This window comes from Poecilia reticulata, linkage group LG3, assembly GCF_000633615.1.
Source record: "Poecilia reticulata strain Guanapo linkage group LG3, Guppy_female_1.0+MT, whole genome shotgun sequence".
In the NCBI taxonomy this organism is placed as follows: domain Eukaryota; kingdom Metazoa; phylum Chordata; class Actinopteri; order Cyprinodontiformes; family Poeciliidae; genus Poecilia; species Poecilia reticulata.
The window spans coordinates 23,471,882-23,494,587 of NC_024333.1; the positions used below are offsets into that span (position 1 = coordinate 23,471,882).

The following is a 22,706-nucleotide window of genomic DNA, read 5'->3' on the forward strand; positions in this document are numbered from 1 at the left end:
AACACCTTGAGGAATTTAGACATCACACAACACAGCATATTAGATGCATTGACTTATTTATCAAAGTTACAGAAGAGGCCGGCTACCTGAGAAAAAGAGTACTTTTTGCATGTACCTTTGAACAAAAAATGTGGAAAATGAGGGCTCTATTTCAAGTGTTCAGGTTTCTGAAAGCACTTCTCAGGTGATAGCCAGAAATAAATTAATGTGATTCAATGTTGCAGCAGAACCCTCACTTAGAAATGCTTTACACAACCACAGATGCTCGTTCACATCTGCGGGGATTAATCAATCAATCAATCAAATTTTATTTGTATAGCACATTTCAGTAGCAAGGCATTTCAAAGTGCTTTACATAATTAAAATAAAAACAGCATGTGACATTAAATAAACAGTGAGAAAGAGAGAGAGATTAAAAAAATAAAAAATAATAATAATAAAAAAATAAAAACATTAAAACCCGCACCCGTTTAGGACTTCAGTTAAACGCCGTTTAACTGGGATTCTAACCCTCAGGGACTTTAGTCAAAAACACCGTTTGACAAAGACTCCAACCTCAAGGTTTTTAGTTGAAACTCCGTCAACTGGGACTCTAAACCCCATAGAACTTTAGTTAAACGCCGTTTAACTAGGACGTTTTTCGGGGGGCTTTACATCATTAAAACGTAGAAAAGAAATAAAAAGAAATTAAAAACATTAAAGACATAAAAACATGGAAGACATCAAAACCAGCACTCTAACCCTAATCTAGCCATAAGCAACTCTAAACAGGTGGGTTTTAAGTTGAGATTTAAAGGCACCCAGTGTTTCAGCTGTTTTACAGTTTTCTGGAAGTTTGTTCCAAATCTGTGGTGCATAGAAGCTGAATGCTGCTTCTCCTCATTTGGTTCTGGTTCTGGGGATGCAGAGCAGACCAGAACCAGAAGATCTGAGGGGTCTAGACGGTTGGTACAACAATAACAGATCTTTAAGCTATTGTGGTGCCAAACCGTTCAGTGATTTATAAACTAACATCAATATTTTAAAGTCTATTCTCTGAGCTACAGGGAGCCAATGTAGGGACTTTAAAACTGGTGTTATGTGCTCTATCTTCCTGATTTTAGTCAGAACGCGAGCAGCAGCGTTCTGGATCAGCTGCAGCTGTTTGATTGATTTGTTAGTCAGACCTGTGAAGACGCTGTTGCAGTAATCAATGCGGCGAAAGATGAACGCATGGATGAGTTTCTCTAGATCGCACTGAGACATAAGTCCTCTAATCCTAGAGATGTTCTTCAGGTGATAGAAGGCCGACTTTGTGACTGCCTTGATGTGGCTCTGAAGGTTCAGGTCAGAGTCCATCAGTACTCCCAGGTTTCGGGCCTGATCGCTGGTTTTTAGTTGTAATAACTGAAGTTGTGCGTTTATTCGGGTTCACTCCTCTTTAGGTCCAAAGATAATAACTTCAGTTTTGCTTCTGTTCAGCTGGAGAAAGTTTTGGCACATCCACACATTGATCTGTTCTAAGCATCTATTCAGTGATTGGATGGGTTCAGAGTCACCTGGTGACATCGTGATGTAGAGCTGTGTATCATCCGCATAATTGTGGTAGCTCATCCTATGTCCTATTATAACCTTAGCCAGTGGGAGCATATAAATATTGAAAAGAAGGGGTCCTAGGATTGAACCTTGGGGTACCCCACATGTGACCTTTGACCTCTCTGATGAGAAGTTTCCGATTGAAACAAAAAAATCCCTGTTCTTTATGTAAGATTCAAACCAGTTGAGCACTGGACCGGAGAGTCCGACCCAACTCTCCAGTCGATTCAGTAGAATGTCATGGTCAACAGTGTCGAAAGCTGCACTGAGGTCCAACAGAACCAGCACTGTGGTTCTCCCACAGTCTGTATTTATATGGATGTCATTGAACACTTTTACAAGGGCCGTCTCYGTGCTGTGGTGAGCATGAAAACCAGACTGGAAGGAGTCAAAGCAGTTTGTTATTGCTAGGAAGTTATTTAATTGTTTAAAAACAGCTTTTTATTAAGCTGGAAATAAAAAATAACCAAGTCATTAAGGCACGGGCACTGAGATTAAACGACTGTTCTGAGGACATTTTCTCCTTCCTTCATGATTATCACCTACCGCYGAGCAACAAAGTGAAGGTGGAATATCCCCTCTCACTCACAAGCCCTTTAAAGGCAGTGAGTGGATTTTAATAAGAAGCAGAGTGGTTAGCGGTGCACACCATGGTMTTCAATGGGATTAAAAGCCTTTGAATGGTCTAGGCCATTAAAGTCTAGAGGTCCTGCAGCGCGTTATGAGCATGTTTATCAGAAGGATTAACAAACCCAGCAAAAGCAATCACCCAAGGAGCACAGGCACCTCTACTTGTACTATTATCTGGCTTTGCTGAGCAGCTGATGATAAGAGTGATTCAGCAGCCCTGAAGGTAAAGCTCTGGTCCCAACTGTACTCTCCACACCTGCAACATCTGCTTTCACTAGCTCGTTTCTTGTTAAACAGCATTTTTTTCTGCAGGTTTACTTTCCCGCTGGTTAATTCAAGCATCAGCATCCATCTGCAAAAACAGACCTATGGGATTTTATGTTGCGTGTTGAGATGGAAACAAAAAGAAAGTCTTGCTTAATGATGGGTGATGCTTTTCAAAAGTATTCATACCTTGTTTTTTCCCCCCATTTTGATGTRTTTCAGCCACAAACATAATTTTATTTGGATTTTATTTAATAGACCAACACAAAGTAGAGTATAMTTATTATATTAAAAGACAATAGTGATTGGATACATTCTGGGATTCTTCCCCTTGCATCATTGCCTAACAGTGGCTGCAGCCTTTAGTCAGAAGGTTGTGTTATCAGATCAGTGTTTCGACCTTAACCCACAGCACTCTCCTGTTGGTGGGTCAGCAGTGATGGGCAGCCACTTCTGCTGCCTCGCTCGTTCTTCAGAAACAGGAAACAGTAAGACACAATTGCAACTGAACATGTTAACTCTGGAGGATTTGAGAGGTACATTGGCATGAAGCATTTCACAGATTAGATGAAAACAAAGATATTAAAACCCTTGGGTGAGTAAGTTTTGACATTTAACTCAAGAGGAATCTGGAGAAAAGAAGAGCTCTGGTGGGAGAAATTAGTGACAGGACATTTTAGGGATATTGTAGTGATAGGTTCCACAAACCTGGCCTGAATGAAAGAATAGTAACAAAAGAAATTTGAAAGAAAGTCATGCATCTTGTTTGCAGTTTRTCCCAAGCCATGTCAAACTCTAGACCCAAATCCATTTGAAAATKATACATTCYCTCCATTTYCATCTCAAGATGTGCAAAGGTGTTGGTGACATACCCCAGAAAGCTGTAACTGCATTTACAAAGTATTGGYCSTGGGGAGCAGAAAAACAATGCATACAATATTTTTTAAATCTTTCTTTGCGAAAAATCACCTTCACTTARTTTCACAAATATGCACTCTCTCAAAATCCCAGTGAAATACATTGAAGTTTGTGGTTGTAATATGACAAAATGTTGAAAGGTTCAAGGTGTACGAATACTTGTGTGAGAAATTTTATTTATGCTGTGGGAAAAAGAAATGATGGTCTCTTCATCCCCTGCTTTTCTATTCTCTTTTAGATCTTCCACATGACYTATGACCTGGCCAGCGCCATGGTGCGGATAGTCAACCTCATCGGTATGATGCTGTTGCTGTGCCACTGGGATGGCTGCCTGCAGTTCCTGGTGCCCATGCTGCAGGACTTCCCAGCTGACTGCTGGGTTTCCAAAAATAAGATGGTGGTAAGTGCTCTTCCTGCACAGACTTGTATGGCCTGTTCAAATCAGATTACACTTCTGTCTTATCTTATTCATCACCTCCAGTAATTACTGTACTAAAACCCCTTTAGCTTCCTGGGAAAGACCGCAATGCATATCTGTCATGTTAAACCTAAATTAAATAGGTTTATCTGCTACATTGGTAGACATTTATTGAATTTGCTGATGACTAAATTTTCAGGGGCTCGGGGCCACTTTGCTGAAAAAAAWTGTGTTTCTAGAATATATATTCATGAAAATTGACAGCTTTTGTTAATATAAGTTAGCAGTGAGCTGTGCTTGTGCCTACACTTTATTATTTTTTTATAAAATGCCCTTRAAATTGATTATTGCAAAAACTTTCCTTGCCACAGAGCTCTTTTTCAGCGGTTTTCACCTACTTTTTTTCCTTTTTCGCCTGACAGCCTCATAAGCAATGAGTGTTACTCTGAATATTTGTCTGGTTCTTGAGTTAAAGATGACGAGGCCTCACTGTAAATCAACATATATCTTGTCAGACAGCAGGGCAAATGAATCCCTGACTGATAGCTTATCAATACGCATGTCAATATAAGAGCTATCAGGACTTTGTAAGGTAATCAAAGACTGAATCAGTGAATATGTTCCCTGGTGACATTTCACCAGGGAACAGGGAAAGACAACTTCAAAACAACTAAGAATCCCAGTTTAATTCAGGTTCATATCACCAAATTAGAAGTGTATTTTTTTCATTGATACTATTTAGATTAGATAGATTCATTACATGCAGAGTGATACAGTATTTTGGTAAAGCAACGCCTCTTAAGCTGCYGTAGTTAAACTCTCTGTACCAGAACGGATGTGACATGAATAGTTACGTCTCTCAAGCTGTGATATTCTTGATTCACCATGCCTCACTGCTTTCATGACAGGCTCACTTGTTTCACTGAGTCTGCTTCGCTCATGTTCAAACAGCACAATAGGCGCAAGTTGTAAACTTCTTCCCCCGAGATGTTTCAGATTTGATCTAATTTTAGCCATATTTCCATTCATTTGCGCAGAGATGCGCACTCAGGTGAGAGTTGCTGTTCAGGCACTGTGTCATTACTTTACATCAGACCAGAAACTACTTTGTATCTTTTTGATTACATTTCATTGGAATAACATACAACTAAATTGAAAATGTTATGTTGATTTGGTTCAATGCTCCTTTTCATTTGCTATTGAGCAGCCTGCATGTTTACACTGAGAAACCAAAATATGTGATAATTTTATTCTAATAAATATTGTTGAAAAAACTTACACAACTTTTTTTTAAAAATAAGATATATCTAAAACATTTTTTTACATTTTGATGAGATGACATTTTCTTACTGCCTTTATTTTTTATGACTTATGGTACTCATAGAAGGTTTTTCAAGTTTCACTCTCTGATTTTAAAATTGTATTTTGTGAAATGTCATATTTTGATACCCCAATGCAAAATTTGGAACAAAATACATAAACACTGATCCCTCACTTGACCCATCATCTGAATGCCTAAAATAAAACAAATGAAATGGCAATAAAAACAAAGAGAGCCTGTTGAAGATGATTCATCCTTTGTGGTGGATTTCATGACTTTAGTTTGACATTATATAAACATTTTATGTTATGTAAATGCAAGTAGTCTATCATTAAGAGGATTTCTAACTGTTCAAAAAAAGTACTGAAAAATGTAAAATAAGGTATCATAGGAGTATTTAAACTGTATATCTACAGTGCAGATTTGGACAGACTGATGTAAAATAAATCTACAAAGAAATGTGAAAAGAAAAGTGTGGAAATGTATAAAATTTGAAAATTTGAGAATAAAAGTACTTGGAGTGTGTCAAGGATCTAGTGAGGTGAACACTTCAGTTACACTTGAAGTGCTAAAAAATTCGCAGACCAACAAATTTTGGCCAGTGGCTTTTACCGGGTTCATCATACTGTACATGTTTTTGTAGCTTTAAACACATAGAATGATTTTGTGTCTATTAGACTATTAGAGACCAATAATAACATGATTTTGAGATACAATCACAATTTACTCCCCTAAAAGTTTCCCTAAACTTCTGGAATGCTGATTCAGACTCAGTTCTTTTAATTTTAATTCACAGTTTTGGTGAATTAAAGGTAATTGTGATGCTGTATTGCAGGGACACTGCCCCTTATGTATTTTAGCTAGGCAATAATAAAATTGCTCTCTGTCTCAGCTTTTCTTCAGTGGAAATGAGTTTGAAAGCAATTTGGACATGTCACCCCCAGGAGAGAGTTGATATTGATTTGCCATGAACCACCATTGGGATTCTAAGGGAAAAGGGGCAATTTATCTACAAATGAGAAAACTCACAGAGAAATCACATTTTTCTAAATAGCTGACCTACTTTCTCTCATGCAAGCCTGCGATGTCTCTCGCTCTTTGTGCCCATTCTCAGGGCTCTGTTTTAGGCTTCTGCCCAAACGTCTGCTGGCTCCAAATGTTTGTATATTGTTAAGTCTGTATTACCCTGCCAGCTGCTCCCACTGAACTAAGATGTTTGAAAGTTGCAGCCCCTAGTGTCTCTGCCCCAAGTGGGCAAATAGCTGTAACGATAAAAACTGACCTTTCATGTGCAATCAATGGCATCATTTGAGACGGGCTAAGCTAGGACGTGTTGTAATGTATTCAGCCTAACTCACCTGTCCTGTTCTGCTCCATCTAGAATGACACATGGGGACAGCAGTATTCCTATGCACTCTTCAAAGCTATGAGCCACATGTTATGCATTGGGTATGGCATGTACCCCCCAGTGGGCATGACAGACGTCTGGCTGACCATCCTTAGCATGATTGTGGGCGCTACTTGTTACGCCATGTTTGTGGGGCACGCTACTGCACTCATCCAATCGCTGGACTCATCTCGGCGCCAGTACCAGGAGAAGGTCAGTCAGAATCACTAATTTTGCTTTTTTTACTTTAGTAATCATAGGTTTATCTCATCATTTTGCATTCTTATTACATATTTGGTATTCCAGGTGTCTACTTCAGTACTCCGTATCAACGCCAGAATGGTGCATTTTGTGTATTTTCTGCTTTTTAAAGTCTTTCACTGCAACACAATACTGATTTACAGTAAATTGCAAAACAGTCAAAGCCTTCAAATGTTTTCATTTTGTGATGTTGCCTCCTTAAAACTTCTTGATWTTTATTAAGAATTTAAGCCAAAGATAAACACAAAGCGGAGCATAATTTTGAAATTAAGGAGAGGCAAAAAAGGTTTTTGATTTTTCTGCATTTGYGCACAGTTAATAACTGCCTCATTGACAGATTCTCCCTCCTGACTGCGAATCTCTGTAGTTTCTAATGCTCCAAATATTCTTGTTACCCAACTTGTCTTGACTTACAATTGTGTTGTACTCCTTATATTTTCTGATRATGGATAGAACAGTGCCCCACAAAATTTTTAAAGCTTGACTTATTGTTCCATAACTTAATTTAGTTTAAAATTAATTTTGCTTAATTTTAAACTAATCCACAAATCTATTTTTGAACTGTCTTACTAAGTCATCTGAGGAGTTCGAGGAACAGCTGTATTTATACTGAAACACAGATGTGACCAGTTTTTTACTAATTAGATAACTTTGGGTTCAACGCAACCAGTTGAACTGGATGTCAGAGAAAATTAAGATGGATATAATACAAGTACGCACCATTGTTTTTTTATGCAGAAAAAAATGTTAMAAATCATAATTATGAGCTTCTTTGGGTTGGTTTTTTGGGGGGGGGGGTTAAATGTGAGAGAGCAATATGTATTCATTTGCAAAGCATTATATGACTTGTGCAAAGGAGTCTAACATGATTTCCATAAAATTGTAAGTTATATTTTCACCTGTGTTGTAGCTTTGTTTTAACCGAACTAAAAAAAAAATCATTTTCACTGAACTCAGCCCACCAAACACAAGAAGAACTGAGGCTAAAAGCCAGGGCCAACATTTCGTTGGTGTGAGGCTGTTTTTGTCTATCAATCAATCAATCAAATTTTATTTGTATAGCACATTTCAGCAGCAAGGCATTTCAAAGTGCTTTACATAATTAAAATAAAAACAGAAATAATCAGTGAGAAAGAGAGAGATTTAAAAAAAATAAAAAAAAACAAAATAAAAATAAAAACAAAAAAACCCAAAAAACATTACATCATTAAAACGTCGAAAAGAAAGAAGAAAAAATTAAAAACATTAAAGACATAAAAACATGGAAGACATCAAAACCCGCACTCTAACCCTAATTTAGCCATAAGCAACTCTAAACAGGTGGGTTTTAAGTTGAGATTTAAAGGCACCCAGTGTTTCTAGACAAAAGAAAGTCCTGATGGCTGGCTGTGAAGACCCAAACATGTTCCATGGTGACATGCCCTCTGTAGGCCCAGCATGGGTGATAATGAGCTGAGCTATACACTACCTCAATGCCCAGTGTCTGTGGTGAGGCGCAGACAAGAGAGTGACCTCTAGAGAATGGAGGCAGAGGCTCAAGAAATCTCACCTAAATGAAAGAGGGAGAGTGGGAGTGAAAGAGRGCTGGAAAAAGAGGCAGGCCGGGGATCACAACAGATGATGTAACAAGTGTGTGGTGGTGGAACTTCAAAAAAAGACAATGTACACCAGACAAATGCACTCATCACAGTATGAGGATATGGATTTTTTCTTGTCTCAACACCTACAAAACTGAAAACTCCTTATAGGAAATCAAATAACCTTGATGTTCAAAATCAGGAATCGTCTCAATCCAATCTAGTACGCATGCCGGCTTCTCTCTTTAGAGTTRCCCTGCTGCCATGTTAACTGAACAGCTGCCTGTCTCAGCACCAATCTGTATATGCTGCTGAACTAATGTGGTTTTCGTTCCCAGGATAAGCCCCATGCTGAAAAAAACTCATCAATGCTTCTTCACAGTGTATGTCTGCAAAAAGATCATTTCTGCAGAATGAATTTTGCAAGTCTCAATGTTAAAACCCTCAGCTCCACACTGCCATCTCCTGCATTTTACTGTCCATGCTCACCTTTTTTTATACTTTGCTGGTGGCCCTTCTTTCAGCTGTGTGTGACAGCAGAGCCCTCTTCTTGTTGCTTCTCCATCTTCCCCATTTAAAGTAGATTGCAATATCAAAGTGTATGTATGGTGCAGAACCTTAATATGTAAAGCAAAGTGAAGCATAACCCACCATAAAAAACCCAGCAGGGGATAACACAAACTTGCACTACTGTATCAGCRGTATGTTAGGTAAAAAWRATCAAAATTTAACCAGTCGAGGACGTGTCAAAGTGGATCACTAATGAGCCAAGCAAACCATTGCCAATTTTAATGCTTCCTGCTGGCTTTGATGTGACAGGGGTTGTGTATTCATCCGCTGTAAATGAGGCGTAAAAAAAAATAGCACACAATGCTCTCACGGCTATACGGCCAAGATGAGAGACCATCTGTCCTGCTGGCATGCAGAGGTGATATCCAGGTTACTTTTATAGTTAGATGGGAAAGGTTTCAATGAAACCCCTGTGAGGGACGATTACAAAGAAAATCAGCCCCGTAAAGGATTCTCACAAGTGCACAGATGGTGGAAAGAAAAGGATGGGGGAAAATTTCTCTCTCTCAAAGATAGGGAAACTTATCATTACAGAGCCGAAGTGAATAGAATTCTATTAAAATATAGCGCAGAGTGATAAGTGTCTCAGGCTTTCAGCATCAGGCAAGTAGAGTCAAATGAACTATTCTGGATGAGGCAACACGTTATCTATTAAACAAAGCAGAAAGCCAACACTCGAATATCTGGAAGAAAATGAGGTATTGGCGACACCGAGATGAAAAATCTCTTTAATAAATTGATTTTCAAACAGCTAAACAAATAATACTGTCACTATTCCAGCAGAGGAGTAATAAAGCATCTACTTTGTGTTTGAAACTTAGTTTCTTACACGTGTATCTCAACTCAATTTAAGTTAGTGCTGAAATGTATCTGAATAAAAAGGATACAAAAATTGAGCTGCAACTGGTTTAAGCTTCAAATTGTTTCAGTGACAGAGATATTTTGTCTTGTCTCAGTAATCACTGTAGTCGACTTTATTTTTATCAAATCTTTTCCATATTTATATATCTTAAACAAAGGGTTCGGCATACAGACATTTGTTTAAATTAGTCGAAGTAAGGGCTTGGAAAAAGCCTGCCTTATTCCCATTTTGTTTTCCCCAAACCACTTCTGATGTGTGTTTTGGATGACTTTCCTGTTGGAATTCCCATTTGGGTATAAATTTTGAATATATTACTCAAACTGGCACCAGAGGTAAAAAGAAACTAGTTGAAATATTCAGGAACAACCCAGGAGCAATCAAGGCTCATGTCAGCAAAGAAATCTGTAGGGATGCCAGTCTCTCTCTGTCTGCTGCAAAGTCAGTTTACGTCTAATAGACTGAGCGGGTGATGACCAAGAAAAAACAATATGCCCCAAAATCATCATATACCAAAAGAAAAACTTAAATGTAACATACTTGTTACTTTAAGAAATCTAGTTGATATCAAATATTTTCATACACTTTTTCTGTTTTATGTCAGTTACATACATTTTATTCTACTTACTAAATGTCTGAATGATAAGAAGGTTTTCTTAATATTTCTTTTGAACTCAAGAGATTTACTTGGATTAATATGGCAAAGAAACATTTCAATACATCAACCAGGAAGTTAAAGCTTGGGCCCAACTGGGATTTTAAAGTGGAGAATAACTACACGCATACAGTCAAATGTCTCATATAGTGACTTAAGAACAATAGCCACTATTTTCCCCTACAGGGAAACAGAGGCAGCTTGTGGTAAAGGATGTTTTAATGAAAAAAACTCAAAAAGAAAGAAAATAGGGAGCCAGATCAGAACAAAAACAGGAATCCAGGGGGAAAATGAAGGGAGGAACCAGTAACGAGTGTGACTAGGAGAAGGGTTTAAATACTGTGAGGGTAAACTGGAACAAACGACCTAGGYTGATTAGCTAATGGGGGGCATGTGAGAGGAGAGGGAGAAAAAACGTGGCACAGGGGGCGAGGGAGAGTACACTAAGGGTAACAAGAAATAACTAGACACAATAAAGAAATRAACATAATAAACTAGAGTCACAAATAATTGAACTGAGGTAAAATAGAAACAAGGCTGATATAATCAAAGAGACAAAGGAACACAGAATAAAAATGAAACTAGAACCAAATTTTCAAAATTACACAGGAGCTGACAGTCAGTAGCTAACATATTCTTTATCACTGAAATATTACACGGGCTGCACAGTGGCGCAGTTGGTAGAGCTGTTGCCTAGCAGCAAGAAGGTTCTGGGTTCGATTCCCGGCCCCGGTCTTTCTGCATGGAGTTTGCATGTTCTCCCTGTGCATGCGTGGGTTTTCTCCGGGTACTCYGGTTTCCTTCCACAGTCCAAAAACATGACTGTTAGGTTAATTGGTCTGTCTAAATTGCCCCTAGGTATGTGTGTGTGTGTGCCTGGTTGTTCATCCTGTGTGTCTCTGTGTTGCCCTGCGACAGACTGGCAACCTGTCCAGGGTGAACCCCGCCTCTTGYCCGGAACATTAGCTGGAGATGGGCACCAGCACCTCCCGACCCCACTAAGGGACAAGGGTGTAAAGAAGATGGATAGAAACATTACATCTCTGTGTTTAGACCCTCTGTCAAAATCATCCAACAGATTATGAATAAAGCATTTTTTATGATTTCTTTGTCAGGCAATGGTTAAAACATTCCCATTCAGTGTTGTTCTTTTTTGTATCTAACTAAGTTATAGTTCTTGCTTTGCTCTGAATTTTAAAGGGTTCGCATTAAAGAAAAATAGCTTCAAATTGCTGGAATGCCTCACAAGTAAGATTATGGCGTCTTTGTTGAATTCATACAAGTATTTTACTCTCTAAACAATTGTATTACGTCAGACAATAAGAGCAGTCTTAGTTGTAATTGGTTAAGCATCTGGTAAATTCACCCAGGAATCCCTCCCTCTTGTCTCAGGCTCGTTGAGAACCATTATCACACAAAGAAAATTACATCTCTCCAGATTGCGAGCTCAAGATGACTGCACACGTGACTGTATATACAGCAAAGGGTATGCCTGCCTCTCTAGCTCTCTAGCTCTACATAGCTTATTTTTCTCTCTCGCTCTTCACTGTGGTAATGAATATCATACATAGAGATGTAGATGAGATGAGTTATAAGTGACTTGTGTTCCTTGTTGCCATGTACAGTAAAGCCATATCAGGATATAAGTAAATGATGTTATATTTGGTGTTGGCAATTGGTGATTAAATCAAGGATGCCCAGGAGATGGCATGTTGTGGCAAGCCAATCCCAAATGGTTTTCAAAGTAAGTGGCAATGGGATGCTGCAAGCCCACCCTCTACATCTCTAATTAACACTTTGTAATTAAACATTAATCTTTGGGGGAAAGTTAATAAGAAGCCCAAAGCGGATTATTTGGGGGTTTAAAGGCCGTAGGGATYTTTTATACCCTTAATTCAATTCCCTCAGTAAAGCCTCTCTGAGAAAGCAATAAACAGTTGTTAATATGAATCTATTTTCTTACTTTATGGTAGTGCTTCTTCCAGTGGTTGTACTAAAGGAAAGACATGTTACCCAGTTACAAAAGTAATAAAACATTTCTTTTTAGAGCTAGAAAGTGATCTGGGGCAGTTTGAGACCTGAAAAACACATGCTTTATGATCAGAAGTGATTTGGCTGTTCCCAGTAGAGGTTAAGTCAAGATTCCTCAGTGCAAGGATATTGTTGATTAGCTGAGCTGTGGTTTAGCTTTACAGTAGGTGCCTTTTTTAGTATTTTAGGGTCTGATTGATAGAGACTTAAATATGTATTCAAACCTTCTGAGTCAGTAATKTGTAAACTATTTTTGTTGCTTTTATCTTTTTATTGACGGTCACAATCTTAACCATCACTGCTGGAAAAAAAAAAGCTTTGTCATTGTATGACGGTGGCTCCTTAATGTTTAATTATGGGAATGATGCACAATTTAGTATKTTTTGTTTAGCCTCATCTGACCAAACCGTCTCCCATTAGATTACCWTTTTATGTACATGGCCTCTGGTAAGATGTAAACATTACTTATAACTCAGATTGGTCCAGTGCATTCATTGATGATAGTTGCCAGTGTCTACAGAATTTCTTTTTGGGGCCTCCTGGCTGCTTCTCTGAAAAATACTCTTCTTACCCGGCCTGCCAGCTTAGGTGGATGACCAAGTCTTGGTAGGTTTCCAGTTGTGGCATAACTTTTCCATGTTTGGATGGAGAGCATTGAATGATTAAATGTATGGAGTCTGTTTCCTGATCTGTTAACGATCAACTTTTGGCATCGGAACAACAGCAGACTCCTAGACCCCGCTCAAAGACATGGATTGTTTCCTTTCAATATAAGTTTCCTCTTTATTTTTTTCTCCGGGTACCCACAATTTTTTGATAGGGTTTAGGTCAAATGAGGAAAATGATGAATGAAATGTCATTTGTTTGTACGCAAGACCTTTACTGGCTAGCCATGCAGTGCCGCATTCTGATGCATGAAACGGACATTACAAGGCATAAAAAGAAGTAATCTTTATGAAAGACTATTTCCTTTTCTTATAGTACAAAAGCAAATGTTTTCTAAAAACAGACAGTTGACATTAAGTCCAACTGAATCACTATTAATACTTTCTTTAGCCCATACTAATAGCCCAGTCCTCCCTGCTAGAGTCTGAGTCAGTGGACCACTACTACACTCATTAGTGATCCTGCCACAAGCCCATCTATATAGTCCTTCACAAATCAGTCTATAAAAACCTTTCAAATAATCTGTCGTTAGATTTTTATTGGYCTTGTATTGACATTTGATYTTATCTCTCCTCTTCAACAAGTGGAGAGAACCCTTTCTTACTTTTCTCACAAGGTAAGAAAGGGATCCAGCCTTTCTTAYCTTGTGAGCACTGGTGTGCTTTGTACTTCTGGATACTTCATGCAATTGCAGCTCTGGAAGATGGCTGCTAGAGTGCTATTGCCAGTAAAWTWYTTTTATTTTTATATAATTTTTGACTTGTCAAAGTCAGATAAGTTTTWGTTTTTGCCCAATTTTGCCTGAATGATAGAAGCTACCTAGTAATTATGCACACTCTGACATAYGAATGTTGATCTTTTTAGCCCATATTCTCTCTCAWTGCACAAATGTGACATGTTTATATCTAATTAGCATTACATTTTATGCAGATAAAAGTTAAAATGTGCATAAATATGGTGGCCCAATCAAAATTCTGACTTTCTCGGCATTCCTGCTGAACTGCACAAATGTGACATGTTTATATCTAATTAGCATTACATTTTATGCAGATAAAAGTTAAAATGTGCATAAATATGGTGGCCCAATCAAAATTCTGACTTGCTTAATCAAATTAAATCACAAACAGGTGGACTGTATTTACTGAACACATGAAAGCAGGACATCTGAGTTTATATGCGCATTGCTTTTTATAGATTTTTATTAGTATAACTAATTTTAATTTGTATTATTTTCTTCTAATTCACAACTATGCACTGTTGTATTTGAGTGTAACAAAAAGTTTTAATGAAATACAATCAAGGTTTGTGGTTGTAAAGACAAAAGAGGATCAAGTATTATGWATACTTTTAAAAGGTGCAACATTTTATTATCATTTGCAATAAAATAACTTGTTGAAAAGTTGTARACTTACTAGACAGACACAGAGTGCTAAAGTTGACATCTGGGGCACGTAAACATGTTGCAGCTCTGCATTTGAGAAATAATACCGTGACGAATGAACACTTGCACATCACAGGTTGACTGTTTATTTCCATTGGATTTTCTGAAACAATCAATCACYTTATTGTTATTCTTAGCCTCCTGAAARTACAGCAAAACTGGCAAAGCAAAACTATGAGTTATTACTCACCAGTCCATTAAATACAAGGCCAAGTCCAGTCTTTTTCTTCTCAGTCACACATTTTATTGTTGTCGTCTCCTGCTGAATTATCTTGGGTCTTATGATAATCATCATCTGATTTGGTGATGATTATGATGAGATTTAAGGGAGGGTTTTGTTGGACCTAGATCCTTTGTCCAGGGATTCAAAGTTTAGGTGGATGGAAAAGAAGACAGAGGRAAAAAATAAATGTTTAGAAAGTCTAATTAAATGGCTGACATGTCTTTGGGGAAATGAATTATTCATGTTTTGCTTGGTAAGAATTTGCATCTGCTTGAAAATTTACTTCAGAGGGAAGCGAATTGGGAAAGGAAAATAAAAGAGCTGGGGGTGCAGAGAAGAACTGTATAAATGGCTAACTGACATAAGACCAGCCATTTGGAGAAACAYCATACAAAGGAAATAAAAGGCTTTATGATATGGTTGAAAATGGAGAAGTAGTTCTCTTGAGCTCYGGGCAAAAGATGCTATCATCACTATTTGTTCATTACTAAAAGTCAATAGTCTGATAAGTTTAACTTTCTTAGATTAACATACTTAATGTTGAAGACACTATTCACARTATATTATGCATGGTTAAGGTTTCAATTTCTACATAGACTGCAAATAATATTGAGATGCTTGGTGTTATAAAATACTTAACCGTTTGAAATAGTGGATGCAAACTATTCAATGTCCAAATCATAGTCTTTTGCAGTGAAACAGATAAAATCATTAAGTATGCCATCAGCAATTCAAAAAACATATCATACTATATTGTAATTAAGCTATGTTGAATTATTCTAYGGTTACAAACCAACTGATCAACCTTACAATATACCAAGAAACTGTGCCATTGTCTCAGGTTTATTCAATAGGAATAATTATTGCCCCTCCAAGGACTGTTTTTATTCTAATCTTGATATATACCTACCAAGAGTGTAAAGGACAAGGTTTTCTGTTCCTAATTTTGAAAGGAGAAAGGGGAAATAAGGATGAAAGTAAATATGTCTGGACTGGTCAACATCTAGCACAAGAGAGGCCAATTAAGGAAGAAATTAATTCCTTACTGTCATCCGATATTGGATTGTTGTTTCAGTCATAGACAGAAAACATCTTGATTCCTGCGCTCCGGCCTTCACCAAGTACAAACTTCTGCACAGAGATCATTTGGTTTGGCCTAAAGGTCCTTGGATATATTTTTGGTTTCTCACTTTGTACCCAGAAAAGAAATGCTTTTAAAGGAAGTTACTAAGTGACACTGAACACAGCTCATTGGTGCCTGGAGAAAAAGAACTATTTTGCACAGCTCTACACAAAATTAAAAAAAAACAGGAATGTGTGATATACTATACTTGCCTACTATAGAGATGTGTAGTCTATCGGCTAGCCATGGTAATGTTTGTTGATGAGGTAATCAGCTGGCATCAAAACAGAGCAAGTAGGAAGCAGCATGGCAGAGAGTGCAAGGGAAAASGTTGTTAAAAAGGCAGATGCAAAAACATAAATAATCTGGACCTGACKCGGGTTTAATCTCCCGTGGTCCTACTGCAACACTCAGGAGGTGTGCAGCAGATGTCACGGTCAGAAAGTTGAAAAACGATGGGTAAAAGCGCAAGCAGGGTCACTGCGATGCTGCCTAGATGCACACAGAGTAAAAAAACTCATGGGATCTAAAAAACCCCCATCTCTTAAGACCGCAGGAAGGTTAAATAGTCAGTCATTTATAGAGGAAGGAGAAAAATGGGAAGAAAGAGCAGGATCAGACGCAAACATCCATTACATGAAAGTTATTGTGATATATTTTCTATTAWTGTATTTAACTTTTATTTAACAAATTAGTCACCATTAAGGTAAGTTTTATACAGAAACATATTGTACAGCCACTCATCACAATAGGCATTGTGTTATGGTTGTTATACTATAACACATAGTATAGAGGTGGCCATTTGCAATGGCATATTTTGCAATGGGATGGTGGCTATTTCCAGTGGTCATTGGGCATGAGGCAGGGTAAACATTCAACAAGTGCCAGTTTGTACTAGGGCAACACTGAGACATACTGAAAAAACACCTATACATGCACACACTCCTAATTATGGCTAATTTATTGAGACTGGTTAAAAAACAGCAGATTATCTGGAGGGAACTCATGCATGGATCTTGAGAACATAAAAACTGAATGAACAAAAGATCTTAGGCTGGGATTTGAACTCGAGATCTTCTTGCTGCAAGGCAGCTCTCCTGATTACTGCGTTTAAAGTGCACACAAAACATTTATCATAAACAGATCTTAAAAGGGTGAAATATTTCAGCAGGGATCTTYATGGTAGAAGCATGATGCTGACTTCATRGAAATAAGATAATTTCCTGTCACAGGGGCTCTTATCAGCCCATCACAGCGCTACCCCCATCTGGTCAGACTCTTTGAATCACTGTCAGATTTCCTCTGTGGCTCAAACGTTATATTTGAAATGATTTGGAGAAACTTAGCTTTGTATCGAATATACTACAGCAATCAAAATGACAATAACTATTAATAATTATTAACAATTAACTATTAATAACAATAGTATGGCAATGATTTGGATTTTTTGACTATCATCCTTTCTTGTTAGGAGAATCAAGAGAATTTTTGCCCCAGAACTCAGGATAAACTGATGTATTTGTGTTTTGTCAATATGAGAAAGAGAGGAAGAAACTATGAATGAATASATAATCCTGACTGTTGAAACACAGCATTATGCCATGATGAATGCAAGTTAAATTGGGACTAGATAACTTACAAATTGTGGATTACACCTGTTATCATGGCCTTGGAGTCAAATGCATATATGTGTAGGTTTCTTGACTAAAATAACTTAAGTGTGCAAGCGTTCTGTTTTTGTAGATTTATGTACCGATTCCCCTTCAACTTGTTCCATCATCTAAAGGATGCATGAGCTGCGCACGTTCTCATTGCGCATTCATCCCGCATAAATACTCGTTTATGTTGAGGAAAAGACGTGTGCACAAGCTTAGTGCATCTGACTGCTATGATCACATGCAGAGAGGCTCCGTTCTCCACACTGATCAGCAAGAGAGGGGCTGCACTGAGTCATGTCTGTATTTGTTATCTAGAGTTAGTAATGTCAGGAAGAAGAAAAGGAAAATATAATTTATTTGGAAGGGCTACGTTTAATCATCCAATGAGTAAATGATAAATTGTTGTCGCTTAAGGGACAGAAAGGAAAAGTCCCGAACTGTCAGCACATGRCAGAGCTAAATCAAYGTGTACTAAAAAGACAGACTTGGGACACTTTGTCTTTTTCTTGCCCCCAAGGTCATCATAAAAAATAATCGATTGGCTTCTTTTAGAAATGTAACTTGTAATATTTGTCATTGTTAGATAAAGGTTGTAATCATTCTGCCTCATCTGCTGTATTTCTTGCTTCATCAGTACATTTGGGGGCTTGCAGCAGTTTGAGTGATGGCAGTATARGGAGCTGCATCATCAGTATGCACAGAGTGACTCCAGATTGTTTTCTCTGTCTGTCAGGGACTCAAAGGCTCTGGTTAAACACAGACTCATTAAATCCCATCTAAATTTGGCAGGGAGGGAAACAAAGGGAATGTAAGTGTTGCACAATGGGGAAAAAGGCTCCTGTAGAAAAAAAAATGAAATCCCTGCTAAAACCATCCGCTTGTCAGAAGGTCAGTGTGATGGTAGAAGACATTACCCATGTTGGCCCTTTGACTCCCTATATTCTTGATACGGTCTTGTATTTCTAATGGTTTCCAGAGAGAAAATATTTCTGTTTTCACAAAAACAAGCTGACTTGCATGAGGCAGCTGTCCTATTTTACTGTGCTATATCTGCACAAGCCTGTCCTTTTGATGATTTCCTCCAACATCAGTGGTGACTGGGAAAACAGTGTCAGACAACACAGAAGTAGACTTCTGAGGTCAAATGCAGCATTCAGTGTTAAGGTTTGTAAATGATCAAAGAGCACCTTCAACATGACACCATGAATGGTTAATGTTTTTTTTTCTACCCTTGTTTTCTTTCTCTGCAGGTCAAGAACTTTACCTTTTATTATTCCCTAGATGCTCTGTTTGCTTTGATCTGTATCACAGCTTAAAAGTCAATAATAAAAAGAAAAAAACTCTGACACATTTCACTTTGTTGTTTTCATTTTATAACACAGGAACTAGAAAACATAGACTTCACTGTGAGAAAAATCCTTGATAAGAATCAGGGTACATTTATAGATGATGCTTGTTCGTGTTTTGAAGTAGCTTTGACGTCATTGCACATTATAACCCTCTTTCATGCTTCTCAGTTGATCTTTTTCTTTTAAGAATCAGACTTGGCCTGTTTAGAAATTAAAAAAAAGAAAGAAAAGCTCCAGGAGACCTCATCATATTCTAGAAAAGTGCTCATGTACTCTTCTTCATGTATTTTCTAACCTCAGGGGAAACTTTGTGATGAACTTTGTGATGGCCTGCTTGGGTCATCTTGTTGCCATGTGTCTCTGTGTCCCTGCAGTACAAACAGGTCGAGCAGTACATGTCCTTCCACAAGCTTCCTGCAGATATGAGGCAGAGAATCCATGACTACTATGAGCACCGCTACCAGGGCAAGATGTTCGACGAGGAGAGCATCCTGGGGGAGCTCAACGAGCCGCTCCGAGAGGTGAGGCGGATGTTTCTGTTTTGGTTTGTTGCCTGTGAAACTTTGACACAGTCAAAAAGTCGTCTCAAGTTTGACTAAACTCAGATGTTTTAGCATTTGCTTCTCCCATAAGCAGATACACAATAATTCAGTTAAAGTGCCTGGCAAAAGTCTTCATGCCTTCCGTACCTTTTCACATTTTGCTACATTAAGCCACTAATATTTTTATTCTGAATGTGACAGAGCCAGGACCAAACGATACATGAAGTGGAAGAAAAATATAGAAGAAATTTTTTGTACAACTGAAAATCTGAGAAGTGTGGCATGCATTTATGTTCAGTTTCCTTTACTCTGACACCTTCAAAGATTACTAGACATATTCCACAATTAGTGATGTTATTCAGAGAACATCACTAATCAAACAGCTTTAGGGAGAACAATCAGATCACCAGAGACCCCAGGCATAAAGTTGTGGATAACTTTAAAGCAGGGTAGTTTGCAAAATATTTCAAGAAGCACCATTTAATTTCTCATATGAAAAAGAATGAGAAATTATAAATGAAGAAGCTTTTTTCAAGACGGTATAGTATGGAGAGAGGAATGGACAGGCCTAGGACAAATGTTTGAGGCTGCAAGATTTAAGACTTAACTCTATCCCAAACAATACCACACAAATCATAAACAGATGAAAGCATAGCAAAGAGAATAACAAGGTCAAAGCACAAAAATAAACCCAACTGAGGATCTTCGGCAATGATTGAACATTGTTCACAGACATTTTTTATTTCCATCTCCAGTTTGGAAACAGGTATCCTTTTTCTTCCACTTCATAATTACATTGTGTTAGTCTGCCTTGTGAAATCCCCATACACTGAAGACTGAGCTTGTTACATGAGACAATGGGGAAAATGTAAAAGGAGCATAAAAGGTACAGCATACACACAGCTGTCATTTATTGTGCTCGAATGTTCATCCTCCCAGAAGTTTTCCATGTGACAAAGCAATTTTTAAACATCTTCACTGTTCTGCTGTTTTTGCATTTGCTTTCAATTTACCTCTATCCCTCCCAACAGGAAATCATCAACTTCAACTGTCGAAAGCTGGTAGCTTCGATGCCTCTGTTTGCTAACGCCGACCCCAACTTTGTCACGTCCATGCTCACCAAGTTGAGGTTTGAGGTTTTCCAGCCTGGCGATTACATCATCAGAGAGGGAACTATTGGGAAAAAAATGTACTTCATTCAACACGGGGTGGTGAGCGTCCTCACCAAAGGCAACAAAGAGACCAAGCTTTCAGACGGCTCCTACTTCGGGGGTAAGCTGAGGTTCTCCCTCCCTGCACCCAAACACAAAGGTCACTTCCAGCCATGTTCTTTCTTTGTTTGAAGCTTTAGGGCATCCTGAGGAGCTTTTTATATATTTATATATATATATACGTATATTACACAACCAGCATTCACACTTGACTCTCTCCAACAAGTCTCAGCTAGTCTGAAAGAAGACAGGAAATAGAGGTTTATTTTCAGTTGTACACCAGAGAAGAGCATTACTCCTACATCCACATACGTGTGGATGCTGGCTTCATTTTTTCTGAGACGTGCATGCTGAAAAGAAATGCATCTCTACACCATTTTAATCAGACAGAATAAATGATTGCCATAGATTACATTTGCTTACATTTGCTTAAAAAAATATATTTTTCTTAGTTCTTTTTTAAATATGTAAAATTTTATTATTTAGAACTGTCCTGTGACACAATAAGTAGTTGCCCTGCATTTGAATTGAAATTTATGAAGCAGGTGCTTTGGTAAAAAGGTCTATCTTAGCTTGGAATGGTGTTGTGTGCTGCTGGGCACCTCACTAAAAGTTCAGCTTCATGGTTTATGTAGGAGTCTTCCCTTAATACTTATCTCATAAATGTTGGACACATTTAAATTACCCAAAACTGCTCCAGCTGTACTGCAGCCTGACATATGCATCCAAATGTCAAAAAGCTCAGGAAGCTGTGAAAATACATACTTATAAATACTCAATGCGAGTGAAATAACCCAAAGTTGTTATGCACTTAACTTGCACCATGTTCTTAATCAGGGTCAAATAATGCAAAGCCCTCTCATAGTCCCATTGAGATGGTGACACATGTAGGAGACAATGCGGCCATACTGCCCTTACCAAATACCAATTAATTTGCCCAGTGACAGCACATCATTTAGACCACCCTGTTAAGTAATTAGAAGTTGTGGCAAAAGCATTTAACAGCACATGACCCGGCAGTGGAAGTTTAATTATGCTCTGCGTGCTTGAGTCCATCTCCATGCCCTCTCTCCGCAGGGGTTCCACAGAAATAATGAAAAGATGGCAGGCAATCTTTCTCTGCATATGCCAAAACCAATCAATGCTTAAGACAACATGGTCACAGCTCTCTCTTTCTGAAGGGACATTTTATCTGATGCCCAAAACTGTCTTTTGAAAAAAAATTAAAACCCTCGTGAGAGACAAAATCTCTGCATTGAGAGAAAATATAATCCATTTTACAGGCTTGTCTCTTTGTACAATGTGTGTGACACCATTAATATGATGCAAAAGTATTCATACCCATAAAGCCTTTGCACATTCTGTCACTTGACAAGCACAAACATATAAGGCCAACACAATCTTTGGCCTTATATGTTTTTGGCACATATATATGAATTGGAAGGAGAGTAATACATGGCGTTCATTTATTTATCTTCACAAATAAATATATATGCATATTTGCATGTATATGTCACAACCTTGTATATGGAAAATTTCCACCTTTCTTCCTTACTGAATAGCTCGATTTCAGTTAGATTTGATTGGATTTTCAAGTCTTTATACAAATTTAGAATTAAATTTAGGTCTGAACTTTGACTACGCCACTGCAGCTCCCCTGACTATCATCCTGCCTGAGATGAACCTAAGGTTGAGTCTGAAGTATTTGCGGATTCTTACAGTTTTTCTCAATGGATTGTCCTAAAATATGCTCGATCCATTCCCCCATCATCTCTGGCCAGAATACCTGATATGAGGAAATATGAAAAGGTTCAAGGGATATGAGTAATATGCCAAAGTACAGTATACACAGCACAATGCATTCTAACATCAAACGCATCTGCATCTGCAATTTTTGTTTTCACGTAAAAATGAGTGTTTGCTACCCACCACAGGGAAAAATGCTCTCACTCACTTCAATCATTACACAGTTTTGCAATGCAAACACAACACTTTGAATTGTGATCCTGTGCTTTTCTTCCCTTGCA

General features: G+C 38.0%; 1 protein-coding gene across 1 annotated transcript in view; it reads left to right on the top strand.

The window, feature by feature from the left end:
- Window positions 1-22,706, top strand: part of hcn4 (hyperpolarization activated cyclic nucleotide-gated potassium channel 4) — a 74,405-nt gene that overhangs the window by 34,665 nt on the left and 17,034 nt on the right. The window contains exons 4-7 of the mRNA XM_008405614.2: window positions 3,626-3,787; window positions 6,508-6,726; window positions 19,301-19,447; window positions 20,500-20,740. Of these exons, the coding sequence (XP_008403836.1) occupies window positions 3,626-3,787; window positions 6,508-6,726; window positions 19,301-19,447; window positions 20,500-20,740 (769 nt within the window). The remainder of the gene's footprint in view (window positions 1-3,625; window positions 3,788-6,507; window positions 6,727-19,300; window positions 19,448-20,499; window positions 20,741-22,706) is intronic.